This window comes from Eumetopias jubatus, unplaced genomic scaffold (genome assembly GCF_037043125.1).
Source record: "Eumetopias jubatus isolate StellerSeaLion01/CBP00866 unplaced genomic scaffold, mEumJub1_p1.0 scaffold_14, whole genome shotgun sequence".
NCBI lineage: Eukaryota > Metazoa > Chordata > Mammalia > Carnivora > Otariidae > Eumetopias > Eumetopias jubatus.
The window spans coordinates 195,408-220,723 of NW_028274820.1; the positions used below are offsets into that span (position 1 = coordinate 195,408).

A 25,316-nucleotide genomic window follows, 5' to 3' on the forward strand; every position below is an offset into this window, starting at 1 on the left:
CCGAGGAGGGGCGGGGCCTCCCGGCCAGGGCGGAGCCTCTCTGTCGGGGTGAGGTCGCGCGCGGGCCGAGGTGGGCGGAGTCTCAGCCGGGGCGGGGCCACGGTGGGAGGGGTCACGGTCGGGGAGGGCCCGTGGTGGGCGGAGTCTCGGTCGGGGCGCGGCCTGTCGGGTTTGGCCGCGGTGGGCGGAGTCTCGGTCGGGGCGTGGCCTCCCTGCCGGGCGGGTCAGCGGTGCGCGGAGTCTCGGCCGGGGTGGGGCATGTCTGCCGGTGAGGGTCTAGCGGCTCCGCGGGTGGGAGAGGTTCTGTGCGCGGCCCCGCGGTGCAGGCAGCGGATCCTTCCCGCCGCCCCGCAACCCAGCAACCCAGCGACGCCTAGCCGTGCACCTCTCCGCCTGCCACGGTCGGGGTGTGTGTGGTGGTTCAGGTCCGGAACGCGGACGGTGCGGAGGTGAGGTCCCGCCCTCTGGGTGCTCGGAGCGGCAGAGACAGGGCCTCCGGGTCAGGGTGGTGTCTGCTGGGCCCCCTGCGCCCCGGCCTGGGGCCCTCGGGGCATGGCTGCGAGCGGAGCGGGTCGCCACCTTCTAGAAATCAGGCTGCTGAGTTCTACCTCCAAATAAGTCTTTAAAAAGGAAAGAAAACGAACAAACTTGGCTTTTATCCACAAAGAAGAAATTCGTTTTGGTTAAAATTTCACCCAGTTCTTCAAGGATGACTTATGCGGAGAAATACGTAGTTTACTATGGGACCATACCGTTGTGTCTGGTCGTTGAGGAAGGAAATTCTAAGTAAGAGAAAGGGCTGGATGGGTAAGGAAATTCATACTCAAACCGAGCATTGTCGCGGTAACTGGTATCCAGTAATTATTGTCAGAAAATACCAATACTGGGTATCTTCACAACTCATCACAGAAATGGAAAAAGCATGGACTTTGGAGTGGGACCCAGGTGTGACAATCTTTGGACAGTTGAGCCTCAGCTCCATAATCTATAAGATGGGTTTTATTAGCAGTACTAGCTCATAGAGCTGTTAGGATAAATAGCTGATATTGGTTATGTTCCGCTGAATGATATGGAACTGCCAACATTGGGCTGGTTTTGACGTACATCATTTACCCTAATGCTGCTTGCAAAGTCTGCGCTTGCCCTGGTAGGGAGGACTGGATTATCATCTATGTGGAGGGGAAATGGGGGGGGGGGGAGATGGTGAGTTGCCCAAAGTCACACATGGGACGGGCAGAGAGAGACCAAGACATGCATCCTGGCTTCAGGCCACTGTATTCTCAACGGTCAAGATTCCTCTGACCACTGAAAGCTAGGTCCTCAAAAAAACCGTAGTAGAGGGACATCTTTCTTGCCATGGGACATATTCCTAACACTAAGAACATTTTACTTCCAAATGTTTGAACTATGGCCTCCAACTGTTCTGCATATTGGGTAAGGGGGCAGAAGGAGAATGAGATCACAATACTTTCCAAATATAAGAACTCTTAACTTTTCCCAAAGGACCCTTTTAATCTGATAGTATTTTTTCTTTTTAAAGTTTCCCTAAAGTTTGATAATTTCATAATGTGATAAGTTTTCTAAATCTGCCCAGAGTGGTGAGGAATATGGGAGCTGGTATATGAATTACAGTTCCTGGCACATGACTGGACCTTCCTGGGCTTCAGTTTCTCTCATCTGTAAAATGGGAATGAAGATAGTTGTTGTGAATATTACACTGTAAAATGCCTAGCAGAGTGAGCAGCTAATAAATGTGCCTTTAAAAAAGAATAAAGCCGGGGGCGCCTGGCTGGCTCAGCCGGTGGACCATGCCACTCTTGATCTCGGGGTCGTGAGTTTGAGTCCCACGTTTGGTGTAGAGTTAAAAAAACAAAAAACAACAAAAGCCCCACCTGTCATGCCTCTGACATGCACCTCCTCTTGGGGAGATGAACAGACTATTGGGAATTCATGAGAACTCACAGGACCACCACCCTCACCAGAGGAAGGAAGAGGCTGGTGTTCCAGCAAAGGGGACTCCTGACTTCTGTTGGAGGCTGTGGGAGGCATTGAGCAGAGGCTTCGGTGGCTCGTTCTACCCTCAAGGCATCAGGCAATTACATCAGCAGATTTGTGTTTGTCTTCATTCCGGTCACTCTCCCTTAGGCCTGAGGTGTCTCCTGGGAAGTCCAAACAGCCCTATGTCTTTCAAGTTGCTAACATCCTGCACACCTACCTTTTCATATCTTTCTGCCATGCCTTGTTACAAAAAGGGTTCCAGCTGGTTCCTTGCTGGGGGTGGGGCTGGGGGTGTGTTTGCATGATTAAAATAACCGAAAACAATTTTTCTTAAACATTAGTATGAATCATTACATTGTTTTAAATTGCCAGTGGAAACAGTTTAAGGGGATGTTTTTATTTTTCTGCCATTTCCATTTGTTAGTGGTTTTCTTATTTTCTTTATTTATTTTGTCAGAGAGAGAGAGACAGAGACAGAGCACAAGCCGGGGTGGGGGGCACAGAGGGAGAGACAGAGGGAGAAGCAGACTCCCCACTGATCAGGGAGCCCGACGCCGGACTCCATCCCAGGACTCTGAGATCGTGACCTGAGCCCAAGGCAGACCCTTCACCAACTGAGCCCCCCAGGCGCCCCTGTTAGTGTTTTGATGTATTTTGCTTCTCCCGTCAGCCCTATAAAGGAGGCAGTAGTCTTGCAGAACAGAAAATGGAGGCTCAGAGAGTCACCTGGGGTCACAGAACTAGCAAGTGGTAGCAAGCTCCTTGTTCCAAAGTATGTTCCTTATCCGGGGTCCCCCTGCATCATGGGGTGAGCATTCAGAACCATGTGCGTTGGGGGAATGGCCTGGGTCTTTGGAGGTGGGTGCAGAAAGCTCAGGACTTGGCTCTGGAGGACTTCTTGGAAATAGAGCAACCACATTTAGGAACAAGAGACCCACATGAATGGCCCACCTGGGTTCCCACACCAGAACCCTGGGAAGGCAAGGATGCGCACCTGTCTCTTCGCAGACGTGAGCCTCTTTGCTCTCCATGGTAACCGGGAAGAGCTAGGGTCGCCTTTATGCTTTCACGGCTGCTCGTCTGGAGTCCACTGCCCCACCCCTAGGATGGGACTGACGGAATGGAGGGGGCGACACCCATGCCTTTTCAATGCTGCTTAGAGGATGCTGATGTACAGCCAGGCTAGAACTAGTGTCCCAAACTCCAAGTTTATGCAGGAGACTCCCAGAACCTGATTTGGAGAGATCCTTCTCAGGGAGAGGGCTGTTGGCTGCTCCTCACACCTCTTTTGTACCACTGGTCCTGCAAGACTGGGGCAGGTCTCCCTCCGAGAGGCCTGGCCTTCATCCAGTCCTGCCGCTCTTGGGCCACAAGGCATAGGAGGGGGCCCGCTGGCTCGTCTGGACTTCTCTGAGACGGTCCAGTGCGTTCCGGCACAGCTCAAGGGCGCACCTGTCCCGGAGGATGCGGTGCTGGCCAGGCTGCAGGACAGTGGGTGAGACAGAGACTGTGGGCCCAGCTGAACTTGCGGAAAGCAGTCCAGCCTGGAACGTGGTCTTCTTTCCTTGGAAGTCACCAGAATCTAGCCTCAGGGAGGGATGCCTTAGCTGGAGACGTCTGCCTTCCTGTTGGATGCAGGGTTAGCCAAGACACCCCTATTCGTGCGGACTTACCCTAACTCAGAACTGCTGACGTTTCGCATTTTGTAAACCTCTGCTAAATCTGGTACTTCGTACTCCTGGTAATTCATTTTCTCCTAATGACCAACCATTCACCAAAGAAGAATCCCAGAGGCTCTCAGCTCTGTTCTGGGAACTAAGCCAAACCACCAATGAAGTCCAGTTAAAACTGAGTCTTGAATTGTCTGTCCTCTTGTTTTTGCACAGGTAGCCAGAGGGGGGCCAATCCCGCATTCCCCTACCCCTGCTCTCCCTCTGCTGAGGCACAGGAAGAAGGGGGAAGTTCAGTGGGTTAATGATGCTCCTGCATAGGGGCACTGAGGGAAGAGGCCCAGTCCACTGATGGCAGAGCTATCCGGGGCGTGGAGAGGATGAATAGCGGACTGGGCCTCCTGTGTGCAGGCCACTGGAGCTCCTGGTTCTCACACCCCATGCTAGATCTGGACACAAAAATGGGCACGAGGCTCTGCCTTCCACAGGAAGCCCAGATGGGGAGGGCGGAAAAGCTGACAAGTAAAAGGAGGTAGGACACAGACAGGGGGTGGACTAGAGGGGGGCTGCCACCGGAGGCCATCCTGAGAGAGGTGACTGCCAGAGTCGGCCAGGACCAGGGACGAGTCGGAGCCCCAGGCGGACAACAGCATGAGTGAAGCCACCTCTGCAGGGTGGGTGCTGTGGGGTGAGGGGCGGAAGGTCGGCAAAACCAGGATCGACACCAGCTGGCTCACTTCTGTGGTCCTGACTCATCCGGGCCCGTAAAGCCACACTCTGATGTAATTTGGCTGAAGTCTTAGGAACTCAGGATAAGTTTATAACCAAAATCATTTTTTTATTACTGACTCAAAAAAAAAGTTTTTTGTTTTCTTTTTTTTTTTAAATTGGGCGAATTACAACTGAGGAGCTGGGGAGAGCAGCCATATCAGGCTGACATTGGTACAGAATTCTCAAAACCAGCCTGTGTGTCAGTAAATATAAGATAAGGGGCGCTGGGGTGGCTCAGTCGGTGAAGTGTCTGCCTTCGGCTCAGGTCATGGTCCCGGAGTCCCGAGATCGAGCCCCGCATCGGGCTCCCTGCTCAGCGGGAAGTCCGCCTCTCCCTCTGCCCCTCACCCTGCTCGGGCTCTCTCTCTCTCTCAAATAAATTTTAAAAAAAACTTAAATCAATAAATAAATCTAAGATAACATTGATTAGAAGACATTGCTTTGTGTACCGTTGAGAAAGGGCTGCCAATTAATTTTAAGATAGCACTGATGACAAGATGAATGCTGTTTGGCATGCTGAAATGTTTGAGACTGATGCAGAAAGCAGGCACTTCCCTTCGCTTGAGCCTCCTGCGTGTGCAGACTGGTGCAGACACGGCGCCTTGCTTGTGCGCACAAACCGAGCTGGTGCACCCACCACTGAGCAGGTGCGCATGGGGGCGGGGCAAGGCACAGGGAAGTTGAGTGACTTTGCCCAAGGGCAACATCATTAGCAGGAAGCAAGGTCCAGGCCGGGTGTCCCACCAGCCAAGAACAACTTCTGCTGTCCTGGGACAGGGGCAGGCTCTCCTGTACCTGGGCTCAGACTCCCGGGCACATTTACTCCATCACTGACAGGGTTCACACTCACCAAAGTACCTGGGTCCCCCGTGAGCAGCATGTCCACCTTCGGTCTCCGGGTAGCTCTCCGCCTCACTAAGCTCAGCCCCATGGGCACGAGGGCCCAGTAGCACCAGGGCCCCAGGGCCCCTGATGTCTTCAGGCCCGAGGCAGGGCCCTCAGGCTGTGGGGAGCCCAGGACCGGGCAGGACAAACTCATGCTTAGCGTTTGGAGCCCAGGGTCTGGCCCCAGGCAAGACACAGGTTTCTGGAAGTTGGAATTGCAAGAGCAGCACTGACTTCGGGGTCTGAAGGAGAAGCCCTGGTGGGACCTAACATCATCCAAAACAGGATGAGGGGAACGCCGTGACGGACACTCTCCGAGGCTCCAGCGCCATGTCTCCAGTCCCCGCTCCTAGGGGGCACTGGTCTCACATTGCCCAGACAGCTCGGGGCTCGGTTAGACGGCGAGTCCCCCCACCACCACCGGGGTCCTGCCCAGGGCACCCTCCTGCTCAGATTCTGTTACACCGTCTTTAGACTGGTCTGTTTGCGAAAGTTTAAACGCTTTCGGCAACTGTTGGATGAAATTTCACATACAGTGATTTTCCTGATTACTAAGCAGTTAATCATCTATTTTGGATCCTGCATCCTTTTGAAAGTCTGTCAAACTCTTTCCCCCGGGGCGGGAGGGGAAGCACGCACCTAATTTTCTGGAATTCAATGATTAAACCTTCTCTTTAGGCGATTGTCAGAACCACGAGGGATAACTTCCGTGGTTCAGATTCAAGAAGAGCTCGAATCAGTTTGTAAGGGAATCGATATTCAACAATTCTAAGGGAGCTTTCCCTGAGCTCTGGACCCATGAGTACCCGGGTGATGTTCCTACGGTGCTGGAGAAGCAACTGGGTAGCCCCACGGCGCTGGGGGAAGGAAGGAAGGAGAGGCTTCGGTATTTCCAGGTGAACCAACATCTTGAGATTTGTGTTAAGGATCCCGAAGAGATGAGTTTCTAGTGCCTGAGGGTTAGATATTCTTTCTGCGCCTCAGGAGGGAAAAGGTTTTCCTAAATTTATCAGCTAGAGGTCAGGTTTTCTGAGTGCCAGCACTGCTTTCAGCCCCCGTCTTGTGCGTCCAGAGCCAGGCTCCCAGGATGCAGGAGCAATGCTGAATATCAGGGGCGCCTCAGCCATAGCGGCCTGGGGCTCCAGGAAAGGGGCCTGGGGGCTTGCGGTTCAAGAAAGGGTTCCCATCCAGAGGGCTGCCTGGCCGGGTCTGGCAAGAGGGGGACAAGGAACACCGAGGGGCTTCTAGTCACCACGGAGGGCGGGGAGGGCCCGGTTTCCCCAAAGTCACAACATACAGAGGGAAGGAGCCCCCAAGGCCTAAGCAGCAGGTTCCCAGAGCTCAAAGAGCTGGGGTTGGGTTCCAGGGACCCTGGGGTGCCTCCGGCCTCGGTGGAGGACCAGCGCAGGCCAGGATTCAGTCACAGCACCCACAGTGGGGGAGCTCACACGTGGCCAGTGGCCACAGATGCCATCAGGGCGGGAGCCTGGCCCCACAGGCCTGAAGTGAGATGCAGGGCATGCCAGGGGCCGGCTGGGGTTGGCCTGGCAGCTGTGGGGGTCTGGGGATGAGCCGTGGGCCAGGCAGAGCCTGTCTATCAGCCCCCACCCCACTGAGCTGTGTGGGCGGGGGCTTCACTGCTCTAGGCCTCCCTTCTGGTGGCAGTGGGATGGCCACGGCCATGCCCCACATGACCGTGAAGACACCGAGTCCCGCTCCCAGGAACAGCCTGCAGGGCAGAGCTCTGCTTAAAGACGGGGGACAGCGGGGCATTTGTGAGATGCTTCTCTTGGGCGTCCGCCATTCCTGACCTTCTGTCCTGCACCCCTCCTCAGACACTGATGCTCTCTGAGGAAACAGGAAAATCAAGGCAGAGAGGAACCTGCCTGTCACCGTCATTTGCACATTCATTCATTCCAGTCTTTTAACAAACATTTATTAAGTGTCTACAGTGTGCCAGGCCCTGAGCCAGGCCCCAGGGGACAGTCAGGTCACACACAACCCTCCCTTCAAGGAGGTCACAGTCTGGGGCGGGGCAGACGTGGGAGCAGAGCAAGAGGGATGCGCTGGGCTGAGTGTGGCGGAGGTGTAAACAGATGGCTGTGGGGGGACGGTGTAAACAGAAGGCTGTGCAGGGGACGGGGCAGTTGAACCGGCAGGACGGAGTCGCCGAAGGCCTGTCCCCCGCTTCCTCAGGGCAGCGTCCTGGCTGCGCTCGGGGGGGCACAGAGAGGGAGCCTGGACACAGAGCGAATCACTGCGGAGTCCCCGCGCCGCCCCCCAGAGCCTCTCTGCTCCTGAGAGCATCTCTGACCTGGTCTGCAAGGTCACCTCCTTTCTCAACACTGGGCAGGAAACCCCAGGCCCCCTGGCTTTCGTTTTTCTCCCTTCTCACACCGGTCAGCCGCCAGCCCCGCTCAGGTGCCGGGCTCGGCCCCGGGAGGACACCGCCCCTGGAACAGGCCACTCTCTGGACACTCAGAGCCGTCTGACCAGCTCAATGAGCTGCTGGATGTTTTTGTTCTGGTTGGACAGGCCATTCCTGATGTTTTCCAACAGGCATCTCTTTAACTCAAAAATGGCCTCGCTGTACCCCAAGCTCACCGCGGCCATGGGAGGCACCCCGTGCCACAGGCCAGGGATGTGCCAGATATGCTGCTTCTCGGGGTCACAGAAGGCCAGGTCCGCCAGCGTCCGGATGCCGCCGCCCTGTTTCTCCATTTGCGCCACGGCTCTGCTCACATCACCGGGCGGCTCCAGGAGCGGCCTCCTCTCTCTCGGCCTGGGGCCGGGGGCACACGCGTCATGAAGGTTCTGGTACACAAACTGATAGTTGGGCATGTGCCCCGTTTTTTCCAACCTCAGAAACGCGTGCAGAATGGCCGGTGGTATGTCCCTGGTCTCGGCTAAACTGACCACGGTGACGTTGCTCAGCCCCATGAGCAACGTGGCCAGGGAGGCCTCCAGCTCAAACCTCTCCCCGGCCGAGGCCAGGGCCCCGCCTATGAGGCTCCCAGAGTCTATCACCAGGATGTGGTCACAGCCCAGGTCCTGGCTGAAGCTCTCGGCCACCGTGACAAGCTGCATGAAGGCCCCTCGAGGCCCACATCCACGCCCTGTGGCAAAGCGCAGCCCAAACATGGTGTTGAGAAGCGTGGACTTGCCTGTGCCCGGCACACCCAGCGCCGACAGGACCACCAGTCTCGACCTCCGCTCCAGGCGCACGTGCAGCTCCTTGAGGAGCCCCGTGACCCAGCGCAGGGGGGTGCTCAGCGTGCTCCCGTCGATCAGCTCCAAGGGGAGCCCCTTCAGTAGCAGCTCCAAGGCCAAGCCTGGGAAGTGGGCAAAGCGCCTCTGGCTGGCCGGCAGCTTCCCTGCCTCCACGAGGCAGCTCTCTGCCTCATAAAACTGCCCCATCTCCCGCAGGAAGTGCTCCACCCCCAGGGGCTCTGGCCAGAGCAGCTCGCTGAAGTCCATGACCCCACAGTGTTTCGGTCTCAGCGTGAGAATGCTCTCCGGAGGCTGTCTCGGCCTCGGCGGGGCCACCCGGGCCAGCCCCCACTCCATCCACCTCAGGAAGTACTGCTTCTCGCCCAGGGAGGGGCCGCTGATGCCCGCGATGAACTCCTGCACGCCCCCGGCGGGCTCGTGTCCGTTCTGCTGTGCCCGCAGTTCCAGCAGCCGGAGCCTCAGCTCGGCCCTGCCCTTGTCTGGAGGGTCCCCGGCCCACTGGGCCTGGCACAGCTCCTTCTCCACCTGGGCCACCTTCCTCCACGGGTCCCCCTGCAGCCTCAGCTCGTCCCTGCGGTAGGCATCCGAGTCTTTGATTTTCCTGGTGATGCGCTCCATCCGGTCCTTGGCCCGCTGACACTCGGCACAGTCCTCGTCCACCCGCAGCCCCAGCTTGCGCGCCGCGTGGGCCATTTCCTCCAGAGACAGCCTCCTGCAGGGGGACCGGGCCACGTGAGCCACAATGGAGCGGACCCTGCGCACGAAGCCCGCGCTGTCTGTGCTGCTGACCTTCACCAGGACGTGCGAGTGGTCCATCTTCAGCACTGGGATGAGCCTGTTGAGGAAGCGCAGGTTCGTGTTCCGCTTCCCGCGGTACGGGCTCAGGATGAAGTAGTATTTCGTGGCCGACCCCTTCATGGGGTACAGAAGCTTGTACTCCTTCTTGCTGATGTTGTCAGTCAAGATGAACACGGCAGACGACACTTCGGTCAACAGCTTAAACTGCAGCCAGTGAGACCCGATGTCGCCCCTCAGGTTCAGAAAGGCCACAGGCTCCGGGAAAACGTCCAGGTCCTCCCTGCCGCTGGGAAGAAACCAGGAGACTTCCACCAGCCCGTCTGCAATCTCCCGAGCGTTGGTGCCCACGTTCAGATCGCGGTGCCAGAAGCAGTCCCGCGGCCTGTGGCCTGGGCTGAGCACGGCGTTGAGGAGCTGGGACTTGGAGTTGCTGCTGACCTCCATGCGCACGAAGGCGAAGGCGGGCGCCCGCGACAGCACCGCGCTGTCTTCTCGGAGGCTGCCCACCCCCCGTGGGGGCTGCGCCCACCACGTCCGCACAACGCCCCTCAGGGCCCATAGCAGAAACGTGTGGTAGTGGTTCTCCGAGTCGGGTAGGACGAGGGGGAGTGCAAACTGGCAGAGGGACATTCTGTGCACGATTTCTTGTTGTAGGAAACTGTCTGAGGACAGCAGAAGGGCACAGAGGAGGTCCAAGGGGTTCACAGGTGTGTCAGGCGTTGGCAGCTCAGAGAAGGAATAGATGTCCGCGGAGATGTCGTCGGCCGCGTCCCAGTAGATGATCTCCTCTTCCATCTGGCTCTCCTTCTCCGCGGGCCTGGCGTCCGGGGGCACGTCCAGCACCATGGTGGTGTTCCTGGCTTCAGCGTTGAGGGCCTGCAGCTTCCTGAGGAAATTCCAGGGCAAGTCCTTGGGAGCCTGAGGGGCCCAGTTCTTCATGCTGTCACTGCTGATCTGCAGGGAGTCCTGGAGGCTGAGCTTCTGGGCCTGGTAGGTCTCCAGGCCCAGAAGAGACAGCATTTCCTGCAGCCTGCTCCTCTCCACTGCAGGGGGAAAAGAAGACATCAGTGCTCACCCTGTGAGTCAGGGGCCCCAGCAGGAGATGGGGAGGGAGATGGCCTCGATCCTTCAGAAAGCGGGGTGTGCGTGCCCTGCTCCTCCTGAGACCAACAGGGGCAAACATAGCGAGACACGTGCAATGTTAGAAAGAAGAGGACACCCAGAGGCCACATTTAAGGATTGGCAGATGCTGTGAAAAGGTCCACATGTCTGGGTTCTCTTGAAACCCATGAGACCCAGCTATGCTGGGCCCACCGTAACTGTGTAGCGTGCACAGCCATGAGCCCGCACGTGACCCCATGGCCTGTCCCACATCCTGGGTGCAGCAGGAATTTCCCACAGGGGACACAATCCCCAAGTCACTCAGACTTTCTAGGTAATGTTCTCTTCTTTTTTACAAATAAATGGGGAGGATTTTTAAAGGAAACAGGAAGTTGTGACTAAATCCAGTCACAGAAATCATAGCTACACAACCATTTTGCAAATCTGAAGCCAATCACGTGGTTTTCAGTGTTACCCTGGCAACATATTTGGTAGCGATGATCAGAAGCCTGCACTTGTTCAGGCCTTCCACCATCGTCCGATGCAATATGAGTTCTTACAAGCCCTAGGTTTTGCCCACTATCCCTGTCCTTGGCCGTGAGGTGTCACCAATTGTCCTACTGTATATAATTAGTACGATTTCAGTGTTAACTACATGAACAATGCAAATCCCACTGAGCTCCAGGATCTTCTCCATCATGAAGCTGCATGTTCATATAAACCAGAGAACAGTCAGGGGACGGCCCCCCAGCGGGACCCAGCCCTGAGTCACAGGTGCCCGAGCAGTCGGGGGATGGCCCCCCAGCAGGACCCAGCCCCGAGTCACAGGTGCCCGAGCAGTCGGGGGATGGCCCCCCAGGGGGACCCAGCCCTGAGTCTCAGGTGCCCGAGCAGTTGGGGGACGGCCCCCCAGGGGGACCCAACCCTGGGGCACAGGTGTCTCCTCCCCTGAGGGCCCTGCAGGTAGCGCATTCCGCTGGGCACAGGGCTGCAGAACTTACTGCAGAAACAAAAGAGCTGCAGGGGGACACAGGGGGCAGAAACCCTTCACACTGCGGCTCAGGTGTCTGGGTGTTGCCTGAACGAACAGGGATGTGGATTCTCTTACCCAGACATGAACAACTGGTTTCGCCCTTTAAGCAGCAGGCAGTGAAATGCGCTGGGGAAAAGCAAGAGCAAGAAGCCCCCCATGCACCCCCACCCGGTGTGGGGCCCGCGGCAGGAATGCGACCACGGGAACAGCTGAGGGCTTCCCAAACCTGCCTGAGCTTTTAGAATTACTTTGGGAACTCGTCAAAAATAAGAGTCCTGCGCTTGCCCCTGCTAGTCTCCGTCTCGGTCACCATCCAGGGCCAGGGGCAAGAGGGGCTCTCACACAGCCCGGTCCTCCTGCAATGGGACAGGGAGTCGGAGCGGGGGAAAATGTGTACCTGCTGGGAAGTCACTGTCCTGGGCCTCATTTGTACCATCTACAAAAGCAAAGGAAAATGAGGCGTCAGTCAAATCAGCACCTTAGATCAACACAAGTTAGGCTACACTGGGAACCTCCTTCCTCTCACTAAGACAGTAACTTCTCCTAACTGCTCACAATATGAAATCCCAGTCATGCCCCACTTCACGCGCCCATCCCCAGGCCAATCCCAACCCTGCTGTCTCCACCTCCACAACCAAACTCACAGTCATCTGGGTCCATGTCTCTCCATTCCAAATCTGGAAGAAAGCACACACATGTTGACCTTCATCAGTAAGCTTGGACTCTTCTACCAAAAATTTCGTGTTTACTTTTAGTGCTGGGATTGGCTTCGGTTCTTCCTATGTAAATTTCTGTTTTCCAACCCCAAATATGACACAGAGTAGTGGTAGCTACATACAAGATAGCGATTTGCTCTAGGATATATTCTTGTAAGAATTTACTGAAGTTTCTGAGAATAAAATACAAATAAGTCCATGACATTTATATAGATTAATCTTTGATTTTAGAAACTATTTAAAACATAAATCAATTGTAAATTCCTTGGCTCAATTTCAAGATTACCTTCTACAAACATCATTTTTATTTTTTTTAAAGATTACTTATTTATTTATTTGAGGGACACAGAGAGAGAGAGCAGGGGAGGAGCAGAGGGAAAGGGACAAGCAAGGCTCTGCACTGAGCGTGGAGCCCGACATGGGGCTCGATCCCAGGACCCTGAGATCATGACCTGAGCCAAAAATCAAGAGTTGGATGCTCAACCGACCAAGCCACCCAGCTGCCCCATTGTGCACTTTTTTATTGTTCTGTGCTCTGATCCAAGTAAGACTATCATCTAATCCAAAATTAAAATTACATTTTTTAAAGCTTATGAACCAAAAAAAGATTCTGATATTTTCAGATTAACTCCTCTCATGATTTCCATATAGTCAAGTAGATAAATGTGGCCTTTCAGTCATCTTTGACATGTCTCTGGAGACAGATATGAAGAGCAGAGAAACAGGAAATCATGAAAGATGATTCACACACATCAAACCACAGTGTTGAGCAATCAAAAGATTATTTTATCCAAAGTGGATAAAAGACATCAGAAGAATTTTTCCAAGGAATTCAAAATGCCCTCTGAGAAAATACAGCAGTTAAAGGAGGGGACAAGACATGGAGAAAAGCCTGGAATGGGCTGGAGGTGACTCAGAGCAGCTGTGAGCAGGGATCAAGGAGTAAACCTCAGACCCACAGAGGCTGGGGCCTCCCTTTGTTAGGGATGGGACATGGCTCTGATTGGACTGGACAGATTACAGATGACAACAAGGAGGCCCACCGTGGCCAGAGGGCCCCCCCTCTCGACCTGTGGGAGCCACCGAGGGGCAGGAGAGCCTACAGATTACAGATGACAACAAGGAGGCCCACCGTGACCGGAGGGCCCACCTCTCAACCTGCGGGAGCCACTGAGGGGCAGGAGAGCCTAGTGGTCCACAGGCGGAGACGGCTGGGAGCCCAGGCTGGCACCGGTGGGCAGCGGAGAAGGCAGCAGGCTTTCAGGCAGGAACGCGGCAGAAGGGTCCACCAGCACTTGCTCTCGGTCTCTCTCTGTGTGGCAGTGGCCATGCAGCAGGGCTGAGTGCTGGTGGGACTGTGGTTTGTGTTTGCATGTCCCTAGTGGCCAGTGATGCTGAGCACCTTTGCAAGTGCTCACTGCCCTTCATACCCTCTCTTTGGAGAAATGTCCGCTCAAGTCCTTTGCCCATTTGCAAAGTGTGCTGGTTTGGCTGTGGAGTTTTAGGAGCTCTCCAGATATTCTGGATATTCATCCCTCGTCAGACGCATGGTTTGTAAATACTGCCTCCCATTCTGTGGCTGCCCTTTATGCCCCGTGGAGAGTGTCCTCCGAGGCCCAAAACGTTGAACTTTTCACGTGGCCCCATTTGTCTCATTTTGTTCTTGTCGACTTCGTCTGCGGTGTCACCTCCAGGAAATCGCTGCCACACCCAAATGCGGGACGCTTTTGCCCCATGTTTTCTTCCAAGCATTTTGTTTTAGGTCTTGCATTTAGGATGACACTGATCCATTTTGAGCTAACTTTTGTATACAGTGTTGGGTAAGGGTCTGACTTCGTTATTTTGCACGTGAATGTCCAGCTTTCCCAACACCATGTGCTGAAAAGACTGTCCTGTACCCAGCGAGTGTTCTTGGCACCCTTGACAAAATCACCTGACCACACACAGGAGGGCTTATTTCTGGGCTATTTCTCTGGTCTAGATGTGCGTCTTGATGCCAGGACCACACTGTCTTGACTGTTGTCTGCAGTAGTTCTATTCTTCCTCAAGACTGTCTCAGCTACTCACTGGCCCTTAAGATTCCATATGAAGGATGGGTTTTTCCTTTTCTGCAAAATGTCATTGGCTTTTTGATGGGGACTGCAATCAACCTGCACATCACTTTGGGTGATACATTTTAATATTAAGTCTTTCCATCCATGGACATGAGATGTGTTTCCATTTATTTATGTCTTCTTTAATTTCTGCAGCAATCTTTTGTAGTTTTATTGTATAATTCTTTCACCTCCTTGGTTAATTCCTAAGTATTTTATTCTTTTCAATGCTAATGTAAATGGAAAGGTTTTTGTGATTTCCTCTTCCATGTGCTCACTACTCATGTATAGAAATGTAACTGATTTTTCAGTGTTGGCTTTGTATCCTCCTGCTTGGCTGAATTTATTTATTAGTTCTAACACTTTTTTTGTGAAATCTTTAGGGTTTTCTACACACAAGATGACGTCATCTGCAAACAGATCATTCTACCTCTCCCTTTTTCCAGTTTGGATGGCTTTTACTTCTTCCTCTCCCCCAGCGGCTCTGGCTGGGACTTCCAGTGCGGGGCTGGATGCGAGTGGTGACGTGAGCCTCCCCGTCTTGTTCCTGATCTTAGAGGAGAAGCTCAGTCTCGCACCACTGAGTATGATGTTTGCTGTGGGTTGTCCATGTATGGTTTTTATCATGTGGAGGTGGTTTCCATCTACTCCTACTTTGTAGAGCGTTTTTATCAAGAAATGGTAGGGAATTTTGTCAAATGCTTTTTCTCCGTCGACTGAGATCATCATTTTCCCCTTCATTTTGTTGACACCACTGAGGATTTTTACATCAATTATCCTAAAGGATACCGGTCTATAGTTTCCTTTTCTTTGTCTGACTTTGGTTATCAGGGTTGTGCTGGCCCCAAGAACGAGTTAGGAAGTTTTCCCTCCCTTCAGTTGTTTGAAAAAGTTTGAAAAGTAGTTCTTGAAATATTTGTCAAATTCACCAGTGAAGCCTTCAGGACCAGGGTTCTTCCTTGTCTGGAGACTTTTTATTACAAATTCAATCTCCTTCCTATGTACAGGTTTATTCAGATTGTTCATTTCTTTGTGATTCAGTCTTGGTAGATTTTGTGTTCCTAGGAATTTGTCCTTTTCATCCAGGCTAAGCGATTTTTTGGCATACAATTGTTCACAGCACTCTCTTATAATCCCTTTTATTTCTGTAGAATCGGTAGTAATGTCCCATGTCCACGTCTGATTTTAGTGATTTGAGTCTTCTCTCCTTTCTTCTCAGTCAATATAGCTAAAAGTTTGTCAGTGTTGTTGATCTTGTCCAAGAACCCACTTCTGGTTTCACTGATGTTCTGTGTACCACTGTTCTACTCTGTCTCATTGATCTCTGCTCTGGTCTTTATTATTTCCTTCTGTTTGTTAGCTGTGGGTTTCATTTGTTCTTCTTCTTCTAGTTCCTCAAGTTGTAAAACTGTGTTGTTGTTTTCCTTTGTCTCTAAGTATTTTCTAACTTCCTTGAGATTTCTTCCTTTGATACACTGGTTAGAAGTGTGTGTTTAGTGTCCACAATTTTAAAAAAATTTCAGTTTTATGTTAATTGAATTCCAACTACATCCCATTGTGCTCACTTTGTATGGTATCTATCTTGTAAAATCTATGTAGACTTCATTTGTGGACCTGCATATATCTATGCTGGAAAATGTCCTGTGTATGCTTGAGAAGAATGTGTGTGCCTGGGTGAAGTGCTCTGTGTGTCTCTTAGATGAGGACGGTTTACTGTGTTGTTTAAATCCTCTGTTTCTTTTCTTGTATTCCGTCTGGTTGTTCTATCCATTATTGTGAGTGGGGTATTAATGTTCCCAACTAATGCTGTAGAGCTGTCTATTTCTTCCCTCAATTCTATCAGTTTTTGTTTCAAATATTTTGATGGTCTCTCATTGGATGTGTGAATGTTTAATTACACCTTCTCACTGTACTGAGACCTCTATTAATATATAATGTCCTTGTCTGTCTCTTGTAACCTTTTTTATGTGGACTCTATTCTGTCTGATATTAGTATAGCCACTCCTACTATCCACTGGTTACTGTCCGCATAGAGGATTTTCTCCATCCTTCCACTCTCAACCTGTTTGTATCTTTGGATCTCGAGTGAGTCTCATGTAGACAGCATATAATTGGGTCCTGTTTTTATCCATTCTGCCCATCTCTGTCTTTTCACTAGACATTTTAATCCCTTTACATTTAAAGTAATCACTGATAAGGAGGCACTTACTTCTGTCATTGTGCTATTTGTTTTCTGTATGCCCTATTTACATACAAAAACTCTGTACCTTTACATTCTATCCCCACCTCTCTGGGTGTTGATACCACAAAATCACATCTTCATACACTGAGTGCCCCAGAACATAAACTAACAATTCTTTCAAATGCATTAAGTCTTAGAAGTTACAGAAAACAAGATTTGGAGTTACAAACCAAAGTTACAGTGACACTAGATTTACATTTTTTGTTTTTTCTTTAAATGTATTAGTCTCTTAAATCATGAAAAAATCAGAAAGTACAGTTACGGGCCATCATTAAAATTGCTAAATTAGCTGTCAGAACTGCCCAGGTATCTACCTTTACTGAGATTGTTAATTCTCGATACAGTTTCAAGTCCCTGTCTAGTGCCCTTTCTTTCCACCCACAGGATTCCCTGGAGCATCTCCTGCAGGTGTAGTGGTCATCAACTCAGCTTTTATTCCCCAGGAATGTTTGTTTCTCCCTCACTTTGGAAGGACAGATTTGCTGGATATAGGATTCTTAGCTCACAATTTCTTGTTTCTTTTAGCACTTTAAATCATCTGTCCACTGTCCTCTGGCCTCTGAAGTTTCTGATGAGGAATCGAGAGATGATCTTGGAGGACCCCATGTACGGATGATCTGCTTCGCTGCTGCTTTCAAGACTCGTTCTTTGTCTTTTGGAAGTTTAATTACAACATGTCTCCATGTGGGCCTCTTCAAATTCATCTTACTTGGGGTCTGTTGAGCTTCTTGGACTTTATATTCATGTCTCTTTAAGAAGTTCTCAGCCATTATTTCTTCAAATCTTCTCTTGCTCCTTTATCTCTCTCTCTCTCCTCTTTCTGGGACACCCACAACAAGTACCTACTGATGGCATCCCACAGGTGTCCTAGGCTCTGTTCACTTTTCTTCCATCTTTCCTCTTTCTGGTCCTCAGCCTCCATATATTCCATTGTCCTGTCTTTAAGTTCACCAATTCTTTCTTCCACCTCCTCAGTCTGCCTTTGAACCCGAGTGAAGTTTTCATTCTGGTTCCTGTACTTTTCCTTTGGTTCCTTAGGCTTTCTAGCTCTTTATTGATATCACTGTTTTGCTCACACATCACGTTCTTGACTTTCTCTGCATCTTCCTTTAGATTTTTCAGCATCTTTATTGTCTTAAAGTCCTCGTCTAATACATCTGCTACCACATCTTTTCAGAGACAGCTTTCGTTCCATTATTTTTTTTCCTTGAACAGGTCATACTTCCCTATTCCTACAGTGTATACCCTGTAATTTTCTTTGTCGCACACTGGATATTTGAATCTAATGATGTGGTCACTCTGGAAATCAGATTCCTCCCACCCTTCCCAGGGTTTGCTGCTTTTTGTTATGTTTTTTGTTTGTTGTATGTTTTGCTGTAGGCTATCTCTGTGGCCAGGATCAAACCAAGGTGTACAGTTTACGTCCTCTGAGGTCTTTTCTGAGATTTTCTTTGGGAACACACAATTACTTTCTAATTTTCCCATATATGCAGTTGTTTTGAATGTCCCAGTCTTTAATGTCTGCCTCCCAAAAGGGGAAAGAGCAAAAAGTTAATGGGAGGAAGGATGCTGGCCTTGAAATCCCCTGGAAGTCACTTCAGCTGGAGGGGGAGGGGCTGGCAATAATGAGTAAAGGGTGACAATGGCAACAGCAGTGGCCACCCGCCTCTGTGTCCGCACCTCTGTGATCAGAAGCGGTAATTGGCACAGCAGAGACCCTGGTACTCGGACAGGATTCCTTCTGCCCCCTCTGGCTGGTGCCTGACGCTCATCTGGGAACGGGAGACAGGGAGCTGCTACTGTGCTAACAGATGAAACTGACCAAGTTAGCTAGAAATTTATTCTGCAAGTCTTCCCCTGGAAGTTGCAAACCTCCAACCGACTCCAGAGGTACAGGACAGTTCATGGAAAGATCCGGCCAGTGCAACTGTCCAAGCTGGGAGACAGATTCCTGGTGCTTTCCACTCTGCCATCTTCCCAGAATCCTCTTTAAATAGTTTTCTCAAATTTCTTTTAAAGAATGAGCTATGAAAGGGGCACCTGGGTGGCTCAGTTGGTGAAGCATCTGCCTTCGGCTCAGGTCATGATCCCAGGGTCCTGGGATCGAGCCCAGCGTCGGGCTCCCTGCTCAGCAGGGAGCCTGCTTCTCCCTCTCCCACACCCCCTGCTTGTGTCCGCTCTCTCGCTGTGTCTCTCTCTGTCAAATAAATAAATAAAATCTTTAAAAAAATAAAAGAATGAGCTCTGAAGTAATTAGCATCCGCAGACTTGAGATAAGGTAAATGAACTCTGTAGGAGGACTGTATATAGCACAACGAATCTATGCTTTCACAAAGGGGAGCATGGTTATCACTGGCAGAGGAAGGTGGGGAGAGGGCTACTGGGGGGAAAGACGAGTTCAGCTCCTTCATCCGGATGCTGCTCAAAATAGGTCCGTTCCTCCTTGTGAAAATATATCAAGCTACACACTGTAAAATGGGCACTTTTTCACAGGTATATCAAGCTTCAATACAATTTTTTTTTTAATCCTGTATGTTGAAGAGTTTACTTTCAGTCTTAATAATCATGCTGAAGAGGAAGTCACATAGCTCAAGGAGGAAATTTTTAAAAAATAATTATGGGCGGCTTCCTCACTGGAGAGATAATAAAGATGGAACTCTGGGGAAGTACCAGAGTGTCTCTGAGCCTCAGTTTCCCCAAATGGAACAAAGGACCACTGATAACTAACCCCCTGGCTCACAGCAGGCACCCAGGGAGGTGATTCCCTCCCCTGAGCCCACCCAAGCTGTCTTCCCAGTCTCTCTAGAGCAACACTCTAGTTCCAACAGAACTGCCTGTGAGAAAGGAAATGGTCTCCATCTGCACCATCCAACGAGCACCCCTTGGCTGTGTGGCTCCTCAGCACCTGAAATACGGTCAGGGTGACTCAGCAATGCAATTTTTAATATTGTTTAAGTTTGCATTGTGTGCCTAGTGGCTACCGTACTCAACAGCACAGTTCTAGATCCTGAGAAACAGAAGGGCTTTGGCCAATTACTGCTGGATCCCAATTTTGCTGCGAGGCTTGACCTGGTCATTGATGCCCCCCAGGGCCTACCTTCTAGAACATGAGTTCCACGGAGACGAGGGATCAGGGCCATTTTGTTCACTACTGTTTACTATATTCACAGTGCCCTACTGCGAAGCCCGCACGTTAAGTGTTCAGTAAATATTTGTTTAAATGAACAAAATAAAACAAAATCTGGTTAATCCCAACTTCTTTGCCTATTTTTGTGGGGTTATCTTTGCAGAACCCTATTAAATCCAAATAGGACATATTTATTTTGAGAAATGCCGAATTAATGATAAATTCAAAATGAGTTTCTAAGAGAAAAGATGTCTGGAGTATGGCCACCACCCCTTAAAGCTGAAGTCATGAGGGGCAGCCACAGACCTGGCCCTCAGATCCACGGAGAGAGACCGAGCCCACAGGAACCACGGCCAGTAAGACCACAAGCCCCAGTCTGCCCGGGACAGCTCCAGCTTATACCTATTGTCCCAACCAAACACTCAGGAGTGTCCAGGTCAGAAACTACACAGTCACCCTACGCCAGACCCAGGGTAGCAGATATGATGTGGTCAGATTGGGACGATATGTTCCTGGTAAACTGCGGGATAATCATCGGTGTGAAACTGAATCCTCTTTGGAATAGATGAAGGAAGTTTAAAACACCCTGCAATGGAATCTTTTCATGAAAGGAAAAACATCAGCCTTAAGCCTCTGTATGTTTGAGGCCTGTGCTCGCCTGCCCCGGACGTTCTGGAATCCAGAACCCACCACACGAGCTGCAGGGCGGGTGCAAGCCCCACATTACCTGCAATGGCCACCGCTGTTCGTCTCTCAGATGCTTTTATTTCTGGAGCCACTTCTCCCAACTCTGAACGTCTGAAATAATTGCAAAAGAAAATTCTAATTAAAATAATGAAGTAATACTACAATGTGAATCTACCTATCAAGTTGGCTGCATATCAGAATCTCTCGGGGAACCTTTAAAAACTACAAATCCTGGCCACACCCCGGACCACCGAAACCAGACCTGGGGGTTGGGCCTGGGTATCACTGCTCTCAAGATCACTGCCCTCGATGATTCCCATGTGCAGCCACCACGGAGAAGCGCCGGTCTGGACAAACCGGCAGCACCCTCCACCACTGCGGGCCAGAGCACAGATCGTCATCCAAAAAGACATAAAAATATACATACCCTTTGACCAGTAATTCCACTTCTACCCTAAGGAAATAATTAAGATTTAGTTACAAAGATGTTGATACCAGCTTTACATATAATAGCGAAAAACTGGATGCCATTTATTTATTTATTTATTTTTGGCTGCCTTTTAAAATCAAAGTCCAATTACAGAGAGGTATGGCACAGTCTTACTCTGCAGTCATTAGAAAATAGTGTGTAGATCTCATTTTGTGGACAAAAAGATGCTGGATGATGTTACAGAATGAAGTTAATGACGTGTATATTAGTGGGAGGAAATATGTGAACATTTACGGTAGGAATATGCACAGTATGGTGATGTTTTAATGAAATCGTGTGTATTTATGTGTTCACCTATAGGTATATAAGGAGATCTAGAAGGATGCTCATCCAAAGTTAATAGTGTGGGCAGGGAGGGGTGATCCTGAGTTCTTTTAAGTGGATTTGGTAAATGTAGTCCATTTAAGAATACACTCTTTTAGGTTTATTATAGGAATGAGTAAATGTGTTGATTTTGTCAGGAGCCAGAGTTCTACTGTTGAAGAAGGGACATACAAATATGGAAAGAAGGTGGGGTGCCTGGGGGGCTCCGTCGTTAAGCGGCTGCCTTTGGCTCAGGTCATGGTCCCAGGGTCCTGGGATCGAGCCCCGCATCAGGCTCCCTGCTCAGCGGGGAGCCTGCTTCTCCCTCTCCCACTCCTCCTGCTTGTGCTCGCTCTCTCTCTCAAATAAATAAATAAATAAAATCTTTAAAAAAAATATGGAAAGAAGGAAGTTAGAGAAAGAACCCCCAGAGGTACACTGGAGCTAGAGGCATAGCGTGAACACACGAGTTCTACACACATGCTTGTGTGCTCACGTATATGTGCACTGGTATCTACACACATGCCTTCCCTAGCTCCGTCCACTGAATGGGCTAAAAACCAAAGACACTACACAGTACTGACGAGCACACCAAGACCCTTTAACACCACGGCACACTAAAAGACACCAAGTCTCCTTGGAGAAATGGCGGATGCCAGGGCCGGGAGAGAACAAGAGGAGTCTGAGTGCCTGATTTCAGAAAATAAGGACGTGCTCAAAGAACGCTAGGGCATGGGGCGCCTGGGTGGCTCAGTCGTTAAGTGTGTGCCTTCGGCTCAGGTCATGATCCCGGGGTCCTGCGATCGAGTCCCGCATCGGGCTCCCTGCTCCGCAGGAAGCCTGCTTCTCCCTCTGCCTCTGCCTCTGCCTCTCTCTCTCTCTCTCTGACTCTCATGAATAAATAAATAAAACATTTAAAAAAAAAAGAAAAGAAAAACATGGCGACTGAGTGTCTGTGTGGGTACAGAAACACAAACAGCGAGGCAGGGGGAGATGAGAAATGAGAATGTGAGTGAAAATATTAAAAAGAGCAGACTCTGGATAAGGAGCTCTAGGTACAAATTATTTTAATAAAAAATGTACTAGTGGTTACTTCTCACTGGGTAGCAGGGACATGTGTTTATTTTGTCCTATTTGAGTTTCTTTAAGCAGAAGTATGTATTAATTAAGACTGAAAGAGCAATAAAAGTGATGCAGTGAGCAGGGTCAGAGTGGGTCAGAGTAAGACATGCGGGTGCCCTGAGGAGACCAGATTCTCCACGGCCTCTTCCAACACTGCACTGACCCTGAACTCTGTGCAAGACCTGCGCAGACACAGCGATCCAGCTCCCCTTAATTCTCCAGAAAAACACATCAAATCCACCCTCCCAGAGGAAACTCCGGACCCCCCGGTGGGTCTTCCAGCATGTTCTTTGGGGGCCTCGTCCTCTGCCCGCTGCGGTCACTGTGTTCGTGGCTTTGAGCCCCTGTCCAGTGCAGAGTGCTAAGCAACACTCGGACTCTGACGCTGATAAAAAATAAGAAATATTCATTGCTTTTGTAGTAAGGAAAAAAACCCTTAAAATAGACAACAACACAACAGGTTAAAACTAGTCCCCAGAAAAGCAGCCTGGCCTGCTGGCCACGCACACAACACCCAAAATCCCGGGGGGTCGCCAGGCCTCCACTCACAGCACATGGGCTCCCTGGACACGCGCTCGGGCCGCTCCCAGGACAGGGCCTGAACCTCAACCCGTTCCTTCCCACACAGCAAAGCACGTAAGTGACATTATCGCAGGGATGACCTGAGCTTGTGCTAGTGTATAAACACGTACAGAGAAATCGGCCCGTCACCCTTGTCAACAAACACCACGTGATCGCATCCCGGTGCTGTGAGCCACGGGCAGGGCCCAGCCTGGCAGGAGGCAGCAGAAGCTCAACTAAGTCCCGTGCTGTCCACTTGAAAGCTCCACCCAGAACGCTCGCGTGGCCTGAACTGCGCCCAGACCCCAATGCTGAAACCCTAACCTCCAGCATCACCGTACTTGGAGAGGGACCTGTGACATCTGGTCTTCGTCTCCCTTTCTGGCACAAAGCTCCTACAGGTGAGTTTTGGAAAGCACCTAAGGATGGGGGCAGGGGGCAGGTTGCCCGGGGAACCAATCGTGTGGTTGGAACTTTCAGTCCGCCCCCCCCCCCCGCACCACGTCCTGGCAGGGGAGAGGGGCTGGAGGTTGAACCAATCACCAATGGCCAATGAGTTAACCACGCATGCCTGTGTCGTGAAGCCCCCATAAAACCCCAAGAGGACAGGGTTCCGAAGCTTCCAGGTCAGTGAATGTGAGATCTGGGGAGAACGGCAGGCTCTGGAAGGGCTCGGAAGCTCCTTGCCCCTTCCTACAGACCTCACCCTGTGCCCAGCTCCCCTCTGGACATTCCTGAATTACATCCTGTTATAATAGATGGGTCAACTAGTAAGGAAAATATTTCCTTGAGTTCTGTGAGTCACGCCAGCAAATTCATGGAACCCAAGGAGGGGTCCCAGAAACCTCTGATTTACAGCCAGTCAGCCCCACGTATAGGTGATGACCTGGACTCTTGCCACTGGGATCCTAGGCTGGCGCTGCTCACGGGACCCCCAGTCTGTCGCCCATCAGCCACAAGCATGGCAGCATCTGAAGTGGGGGTGGGAGCAGGCAGGAGGGGGGGTTCTGCAGGACTGAACCTTGACCCCATGGGATCTGAGGCTGTCTCCAGGTGGACAGGGTCAGACACCCTGCTGGTGTCTCCAAATTCTTGGTGTGGAGGGAACCCCTCCACACACAACATTAGAACCGGGGCGAGAATACCATTTCAGGGGGTGATCCCAGGTAAATGAGGTCTCAAGGCTTGGGCCCTGCTCCGACATCCTACAAGATGACAGGGTGGAGAGCTGGCTGTCTCCGCATCTGCACAGAAACGGCCACGTGAATACACAGCAAGGAGCCTGAGACGGAGGCCTCAGGAGACCCCAAAGCTGACCACACGGCCATCGGGGCATCCAGCTTCCAGGACAGTGAGAAACAAGCATCAGTTGCTGAAGTCGCCTGGCCTGTGGGTCTCGTGATGATGCCCTGAGCAGATGAGCATAAGACCCCAAACCATCCTGCAAGGTGGACACAGGGCATAAAGATCTGCCCAATACCACCCAGCGAGCAAACACAGCCAGACCCAAACATGAGTTTTCTGGTTCCCTTTGGGTTCATTACTTCTAAGACTCGCATAGATTTTAGGTAACTTACAATTATAGCTAGTAATTACAGGAATCATAAAAATCAGACCATCTGCCAACTCCCAACCAGCACCGTTGTGAGTAACAGCCCTGCTAAGCGGCCTGTGGCCAAGACAGTGGGAACCAAGTGTGCTCACCGGGGCCCCAGACGCAGCCCAGGGGGCTTTCTGCAAAGCAGGCTTGGAAAACTACTAATATCATTAGTGTCTGCTTCTGATCTCCAAATAAAACAAATATAAAATACAGGAAAGTACCAAGAAAATGCCTTTGCCCTTTTGAAAATGACTCAACATATTAACCAATCCTCTCCCCCTTTCATCCAGTCACACTGCTGTCGCTCCTTCTGGCCACCGACTCTAGAGGATCAGCTTCCGGCTTCCGTGAGGCCGTGTCACTCCCTTAGGGTGAAGTGAACCCCACCGAGGGGTCAGTCTTCTCGTGAGGCCCATGCGGGGTGTGGAAGCCAAAGTCGGAGCCCAGCTCCGGTCCTGCCCGGGGCCAGGGGCACAGAGACCCAGGGTGGGCGTGGGCCCCTGGCCTCCGTGCTGACCAAACCTGGGGGGTCTCCACACACAGACGAGGGGTGACCTGCCCACAGCCCTGAGGGCCCCGTGTGTCTAGCAGTTCTTCCTCGCTAAGTCAGTAAGCAGACATTCTGGCTTGCACCCTCCGAAGGCTCCCCTGGAGTCTGCAAGAGAAATGAGGACCCTGATAACTCAGCGGCCTCACCAGCCGTCTCTCCTGGGTGATGCGGCCAAGCATACTGCCCTCGTCCATGCTTTTTCCTCTCTTTTTCCAATTGCCCAGGAGATCGACCTGCAGAACTTTTCTACTTAGACCTGGAGATTCTGATTCCAGAGACCAGGGTGTTTGACCGCCCTCTGACAACAGAGACACCTGCCCACCTCAGAGTTGCCCCCT

The 25,316-nt window shown here is 51.3% G+C and overlaps 1 protein-coding gene across 6 annotated transcripts in view; it reads right to left on the reverse strand.

The window, feature by feature from the left end:
• Nucleotides 1–7,238: 7,238 nt before the first annotated feature.
• URGCP (upregulator of cell proliferation) overlaps nucleotides 7,239–25,316 on the reverse strand; it is a 59,168-nt gene continuing 41,090 nt past the window's right edge. For 5 of the 6 annotated variants that reach the window (XM_028095389.1, XM_028095386.2, XM_028095392.2 and 2 more), the window contains 5 exons: nucleotides 20,780–20,806; nucleotides 20,393–20,463; nucleotides 12,132–12,164; nucleotides 11,885–11,923; nucleotides 7,239–10,396 (listed from right to left, as the gene is read on the reverse strand). In XM_028095389.1, the coding sequence (XP_027951190.1) occupies nucleotides 7,803–10,396; nucleotides 11,885–11,923; nucleotides 12,132–12,147 (2,649 nt within the window). In that variant the 5' untranslated portion in view covers nucleotides 12,148–12,164; nucleotides 20,393–20,463; nucleotides 20,780–20,806 and the 3' untranslated portion in view covers nucleotides 7,239–7,802. Of the gene's footprint in view, nucleotides 10,397–11,884; nucleotides 11,924–12,131; nucleotides 12,165–20,392; nucleotides 20,464–20,779; nucleotides 20,807–22,430; nucleotides 22,448–25,316 lie in introns of those variants that run through there. The other variant, XM_028095393.2, reaches the window with a different exon arrangement.